Consider the following 7,639-nt stretch of genomic DNA (forward strand, 5'->3'; position numbering starts at 1 on the left):
CTCCGTTACAGATACCATTTTGAAGGCTACGTATAGCGCAGCCACCCTCGCAACTTCGTGAAACTATAGGAGCTGAAGCAAGAATATTCTACGCTGTTCCACAACAAATTACACATTTTTTTCAATTGAAACTGGCCGAGAAAATGGTTCAAATGGCTCTGAGCACTATGGGACTTAACTACTAAGGTCATCAGTCCCCTAGAACTTAGAACTACTTAAACGTAACTAACCTAAGGACATCACACACATCCATGCCCGAGGCAGGATTCGAACCTGCGACCGTAGCGGTCGCGCGGTTCCAGACTGTAGCGCCTAGAACCGCTCGGCCACCCTGGCCGGCCGTGGCCGAGAAAAAGTGTGTTGCATTACTTATTGAAAGCCCAGTCGTAGCTGCTGTTGTGTAACCATTTAGAGCCAATAGATGGCTTTTGAGTGACAGGCTGGTGGTGCCAGCGCCCTCGAAGAAGGATTTCCTCGAAAGCTCGAGATTTTACCCGGATAAGACGCGACAAGTAAACCTAGAGTGTTTTATAGATTGCTTATGCACTTGTGGTTACCCAAAGCATCAAACGCTAAATAAAAAATAAATTCCTGATAAACAGCTGTGAGGCCGCGATTCATATAAATTTTAGGGTGCAGACAGCTGTCATATCAGATCTGAAATGACACGAAAGTGCCTTTTACAAATGCTAGAGAGTAGGACAGGACTTAGAAGAAAAGACAAATTTCGTCCTTACACTATGTCCTGCTGAAACAAGAAACGGAGTAATATTCGACTATTTATTTAAGAAACAGAAGGGGATACTAAGTTTTAGTGTATGAGTGTGTGCTTAAGAAGATGTTTTCAGACATGCGTATATCTTCTTATTTAAGTAAGCAAATCAGTTATGATGACATTTAGTTAATTCGTCATCTTCAGCGAAACGAAGCATCACATTCGAGTCAAGAAAAAATCTGGGTCATGCGCCTGATAGAAACAGTATCAGCATACAAGTCATTCAGTGATGGAGGTAAAATAATGCTGACTTTTCGGACTGTATACATCAAAACACCGTCTCCTGAAAATCGTCGATTACTAGTAAATGTTAATTAGTGCGTCACTCAAACTTTTCAGAAGTTATAGTTCCAGTAATGGATCAGATTAGTGAAGGGAAATTTAGCGGAGGGAAGCTGTTGTCATAATTCAGCGGAAATTTTACCGCGGAACATAGGCGTGCGATCATCTCTTATTTTGAAGCGACACAGCAGTGGTGCCAATGAATTCGTTGTTTATTGACACAGCGCGACAGAGGCAGCTGACGCAGTAAATAATTTGGCAGGCGCACAGACAGTAATTGCGTTTTTCGCGGCGACGCGTCCGCTGGCGCCAGAATTTACAGCTCGCCATTACTGTCGCGATCGCTGTGTTGTGTGTATGTGTGTGTGTGTGTGTGTGTGTGTGTGTGTGTGTGTGTGTGTCGGGAAGCCGTTCTGCTGTCGAAACAGGGGCGCGCCTTATCTGTCGCCAACCAACTATCGCTCGCGAATAATGAGCGCGAATGATATTAAAACGTTATCGAGAATTAATAAATTATCGATTATGAATTCCGTGGCGTGTGGAGGGCCGATAGTAATTTTTGGTTGCTGACAGATTGAAGTGACAAGTGTCCAGATTTATGGATGTGCGACAGTTGATGGACAGATGCTACTGCTGGCGATGAGCTTCTCTTGACATCGCAATTTCCAGCGCTTACTATCTCCACGCGTACAGTCTGTAATGCTCGACAGTAGTACTGGCAGCTTTTGAAACGTACTGCGTTACTACCGCAGCAATTATCGTTACAACAGTAAGCTCTTGGGTGCTTGAATACCTCCTGAATTTTATTCCAGAAAGGTTTCGAGATCTTTAGAAACGCAGTTCTGACTGGGGAAGAGCAGTGCAGGGGTTGTGTAACACTTATCTGTGTACGGCCATTTTTAGTCTGAATCCTTCCAGGAACTAATGTGAACAAGTCTTAAATTGTGATGAATGCTGTATCGAGCAATGTAACGTACAGTCGCGCACATGTGATATACAGATACATTTATGTGTCAAATTCGTGTTGATCAAGTTTTAAACAATGGTGCGAAGACATTATACATATTATACGTAAATAAATGCGTATTATATGGAGAGTGTATAGCAGAGAATATGAGTAATTAGGAAGAAGCACTAACTTAAAAGTGAAGGCTTATTTCAGGGTTAGTAACAACCAGTATTTGTTCTGTAGAAATTACGTCGAGCTCTGGTAGTCAGCTCTTAGTCAGGAAAAGTTTACTTCTGTAAGAGTTTCTATCAGATAAAGTACTCTTCGTTCTATGAACGATTTATTGTGCATTAGTAGCATAAAGTTACATAGAACGTTAATGTGTCGTAATGAAACTAAGGAAACGCACTTGTACTTCGTCCAGTTCCCAGAATATTATTCTAGAAAGAAAAATAGAAAAAAACTATACTTGATAATAATAACAACTGAGGTATAGCAACAAGCACTATGGTGAAACTGCTAGTCACCAGCTGCAAGTCCGCTGAGTGATTAAGGATGTATACTAAATCAGCACTGGAATTCATATATCTAGATTTGCGAAGGAAGGAAGGAAGATTAGGGTTTGACGTCCCATCGAAATCGAAGTCATTTCGGGTGAAACACAAGCTCTGAGTGTTTCAAGGGAAGGAAATCGGCCGTGCGCTTTCGAAGGACCCAGCCCGGCATTTGTCTGATCCGATTTAGAGAAACCACGGAAAACCTAAAACAGGATGACCGGACGCGGATTTCAACCATTGTCCTCCCGAATGCGACTCCACTACGCTAACCGGTGAGCCACCTCGCTCGGTCTACATTTGCGGGCAACGCTCTCTCCTCGCGTGGATCTGGGAGCTTGGCATCCCTCGACAAGTCAACTGGCACACACAGTTAAAATATTCCATCAAAGGTCATTTTAGCAAACACTCTATTGAAGAGGGAATGACCTCCTTTTCTTTTTCATTAAGGAAAAAGAAAGAATAGCGATTGTAGTCTTCCTTTGAGAATTGCGTCCAAAACATGTTGCCTCGAGTCTGAAATGTCGGTTGGCTGTTAACACTTTCACCGCCATTGGCACGTATGTGCCCGACGATATGTTATCAGAGAGAACCAATGGGAATTTTTGCATGTTATTGCTACGTGTCAATGTCCCAGTGGTAAAGGGGAATCTGCTAATGGTTTGCGGAATTATTATAATTACAGCTTGCACCAGTAGGTTAACCTGTGCTCCATCCCGCTCCGTATTGTCTCATTGAATTATTTCGCGTCTACAGACAGGTTACTCAGTAAACAAATTTGCGAAGCGGACTGCTTCGGGCCATCCCGAACAACTCGTGTCAATGCACTGCACGCACGTATTTTCGCGTCACAAACGCTGCCCATATTGAGCACATGTAATGTGAGTTACAAACTTGAAGATGTGCTCTGTCCACTGATGTGAGTCTGTTTTCTGTACGTCTTTTAGTTTCTGTGCAATCAGGTTCTGAAACCTTGAAGGTATTTATGAATAGCCCTGCAATGATCAGCCCCTCCCTGCAATGGAAAATGAAACGGAGGGAAATATTTTTTCATATTGTTACTTCCGACTACAGAATTAACGAAAATAACCGTACATTAATGTCTTTCACTCCAAAAAACAGTTGGTAGTCAAAGGGTTAAGGTTCTCACTTTGGGACCAAAATTACAGAACTGCGTTCAGCGTTTACTGCACTGCACAGGTCATGCGTTTAAACTCACTGCAAGGCAATGTAGTTAAGTGTAATAGCGGTTTTGGTTCCGAAATAACAATTGGACCACGATGTAGGATATGATGATTATGATGATGATGATGAAGTCTCATACTCCTTGACAAAGCGTATGGGAATGATGCGGGAGACTCGCACCGCCGTACTAGGCAAGTTCCAAGTGAATGTGGTTTGCCATTGCCTTCCTCCGACCGTAATGGGAATGATGATGATGAAGACGACACAACAACACCCAGTCATCTTGAGGCAGGTGAGAATCCCTGACCCCGTCGGGAATCGAAACCGGAACCCCGTGCTCGGGAAGCGAGAACGCTACCTCGAGACCACGAGCTGCGGACGATGTAGGATATAGGGACGTTAAACAATTGTAGGTCGCTAAGGCAATTAATCGATTCATATCTGATTAATAAGTAAAAGGATTCCAATTAACAAAGACGAATAAGAGTTATTCTTATTTATAAGCCAACTATGGTAAAGCATAATCGCTGGACTGTAACCACCGGGATTAGTAGTTGTGGCTGCGTGTTGGTCAAAGAATCAAGTTCCAAGTTACGTTGGCCATCTCACGATGAGTTTCGCTCGGCATAGTAAAAGCTGCCAGAATTTTACTATTCGCAAAATACGTAAGGATGACTGGTGGATTTAATAAAGATCGAGCCGTAGTGTGTTCTTGCTGTTCATCCCTAGTTATCGGTCCTGTAGCAGAGAACTTGTTACGTACGGCGTCGTAACTCGCACAGAGGAGCTCGTGGTGAGAGTGGCGTATCGCCGTCCCCGGTGGGCGGGCCTGCGATTGGAGGCCGTCCTTGGTCCTCTGCTAGCTGGCGGCACGCCTTTCCGGCAGATATGCAAATGGCCGGCGTTTCCTTTGGGCCGCTATCTGCGGCCGCGGCCGCCGGATTATTTTGCAAATGGCTCCGTTCCCGCGGACAGGAAGGACCGCCGTGCGGGAACCTCGCCTCGCCTCGCGCCGTCCTACTCCGCGCCGCTGCAGCGCCGCACAGTAGCGTGCCGCGCCGCGCCGTGCTACACCAGTGTAACACCGAGTTCCGTCGGCCGTAACTCGAAACCAGTGTCTGTAGTCAACACTTGTTGAGCTCCAACTGCGCAAGAGCGCGCGTACCGTTTCTGCTTCCGGTAATGGGATGAAAATCGCGACTGGAGTTCAAACTCACAAATCTCACCATCGATCCGTGAAAATAGCAAGACTCCGACAATAAATTCGATGTTACTGGATGGAAATACTGAAGGTACAGGCTGTCAACACAACTTTATCCTAACAATTAATGTCAGATCCCAAAACTGTAGCCGCCTCATTCTTTTTCAACAACTCCTCAGTCTACACGAAGCTGAGCTGATTCTGTTCCGCAACTACTAAAAGGAAAAATTCCAACCTGTATCCTCTGTACGCTAACTAAATAAACCCGCCTGTATTATGAACAATTCAGTACAGAACGCAGCATGTCATTCTCAATCGAGAGAAGTCTTCCGAAGTAAGAGTGATTTCAGGTGTGCCGCAGGGGAGTGTCATAGCACCGTTGCTATTCACAATATACATAAATGACCTTGTGGATGACATCGGAAGTTCACTGAGGCTTTTTGCAGATGATGCTGTGGTGTATCGAGAGGTTGTAACAATGGAAAATTGTACTGAAATGCAGGAGGATCTGCAGCGAATTGACGCATGGTGCAGGGAATGGCAATTGAATCTCAATGTAATGTGCTGCGAATACATAGAAAGAAAGATCCCTTATCATTTAGCTACAGTATAACAGGTCAGCAACTGGAAGCAGTTAATTCCATAAATTATCTGGGAATACGCATTAGGAGTGATTTAAAATGGAATGATCACGTAAAGTATCGTCGGTAAAGCAGATGCCAAACTGAGATTCATTGGAAGAATCCTAAGGAAATGCAATCCGAAAACAAAGGAAGTAGGTTACAGTACACTTGTTCGCCCACTGCTTGAATACTGCTCAGCAGTGTGGGATCCGTACCAGATAGGGTTGATAGAAGAGATAGAGAAGATCCAAGGAAGAGCAGCGCGCTTCGTTACAGGATCATTTAGTAATCGCGAAAGCGTTACGGAGATGATAGAGAAACTCCAGTGGAAGACTCTGCAGGAGAGACACTCAGTAGCTCGGTACGGGCTTTTGTTGAAGTTTCGAGAACATACCTTCACCAAGGAGTCAAGCAGTATATTGCTCCCTTCTACGTATATCTCGCGAAGAGACCATGAGGATAAAATCAGAGAGATTAGAGGCCACACAGAGGCATACCGACAATCCTTCTTTCCACGAACAATACGAGACTGGAATAGAAGGGAGAACCGATAGAGGTACTCAAGGAATCCTCCGCTACACACCGTCAGGTGGCTTGCGAAGTATGGATGTATACGTAAATGTAGACAGTTTTTTATGTAACCGTACCTCGAAACAGAAAGAGGAAGATATTAGCCTTAAAACGTAACAGTCTGCGAATCAGTAAAATGGTTCTCGAAACATATGTATGGTGCGTGGCATTCGTGGCTGTCCCAGATCGCCCGCGCACCCTACTCTCTATTTTCAACCTTAGCGCCGGAATATGAGGACTTTGTATTTTGTCACAGTACGGATATTTTTACTGAGTTTCTTAAAGGGCGCCACACGACTTTAACGGAGCTAAATGCCACGGCCAGGGTTTGAGACGCCCCCGTACCCAGCTCTCTCTCTCTCTTTTGATCCTTAGCGCAGGAATATGACGGCTGTATATTTTTTTGTTACAGCACAGATATGTTTACAGAGTTGTTTAAATTGTGCCAAACGGTCACGGGCAGGGGCAGGGTTTGAGACGTGTCGTGTTAATTCGAGACACGCACGAGGCGCCCGCGGTGGGGAGGACGTTCATCCGTGGCTCGGCCCGTTACTGATGAATATTCACGTGGGCGGCTGCGACCGCGACTGCCGCGGCTTCCGGGACGCGGGCGCGCGCTTTGACTTGCCGCCACTCTGCAGAGCCGCAGGAACCTCCTGTAACGGGCGCATCGGGGCCTCGGCTTTTGCGCTCCTACTGGCGACCGTGTCAGCCGAGGGGGCGCCAATACGGCGGGCCTAAATGCCGCCTTGGAAACACATTCACTCACAGTCGACCAGTAGGGGCTAGGATCTCAATCAACGCCACCCGATCGGCCCAGTGGCCCAGCAGGGCCCGTACTGCACAGTGCCGCGGCTTCTGAAGTCATTTACGACGCTCCGACCCTCCAGAGAGTCTAGACTCTATGGAGATATTATTGCCGCCTTGACAGGAAGCTGTTCGTTCTTAGCGATGTACCTGCTAAATCCCATGCACGGTAACTTACCACCAAAGGCTGTCCGGAGGAGCGAGCGAACAAACAATCTGACCTAGCTGTTCCTCTCCTTCTGAGAAGGATATCTTCGCATCTGGGACGAACCAAATTCCGAGACTTCCACGAAAGAGTTTTCACTTGACTCACTTTGCAGTTGAGACACAGAAAATCAATCAGATGCTAGAAAATCTGTTCGAGACTCATCAACAAAATTTTATTTGAGTGCAGATTTTTATATCAAAGGTATTCACACCATCGTTATCGACCTCAGTAGCAGTGAGTGAAATGAAGGTGAATAAAACTGAACGGCTACAAGATCAACTGGTGCTGCAATAATGCACCGCTATTGAAGAATGATGGGACAAAATCACTGTGTTCTATCAGACGTGGCTCACCACAGATATTATGATATAATAAATTGTAGGTACGTGGCTCTGTAGTGCAGCCACTGGACCCTGAGTAACCCTTAAAAAAACGCCAAGTTCCTTGAGACACTGCGAAGCAGTACTAGAAAAAGTCCTCTAATC

General features: G+C 45.5%; 1 protein-coding gene across 1 annotated transcript in view; it reads right to left on the minus strand.

Moving 5' to 3' along the window:
* LOC124798982 (zinc finger protein ush) overlaps positions 1 to 6,810 on the minus strand; it is a 67,657-nt gene extending 60,847 nt beyond the window's left edge. Inside the window, exons 1-2 of the mRNA XM_047262518.1 lie at positions 6,707 to 6,810; positions 2,416 to 2,446 (exon numbers count right to left, since the gene is read on the minus strand). Of these exons, the coding sequence (XP_047118474.1) occupies positions 2,416 to 2,446; positions 6,707 to 6,810 (135 nt within the window). The remainder of the gene's footprint in view (positions 1 to 2,415; positions 2,447 to 6,706) is intronic.
* Between the last annotated feature and the right edge of the window lie 829 nt (positions 6,811 to 7,639).

The sequence above is a fragment of the Schistocerca piceifrons genome, chromosome 5 (assembly GCF_021461385.2).
Source record: "Schistocerca piceifrons isolate TAMUIC-IGC-003096 chromosome 5, iqSchPice1.1, whole genome shotgun sequence".
NCBI classification, from domain to species: Eukaryota; Metazoa; Arthropoda; class Insecta; order Orthoptera; family Acrididae; genus Schistocerca; species Schistocerca piceifrons.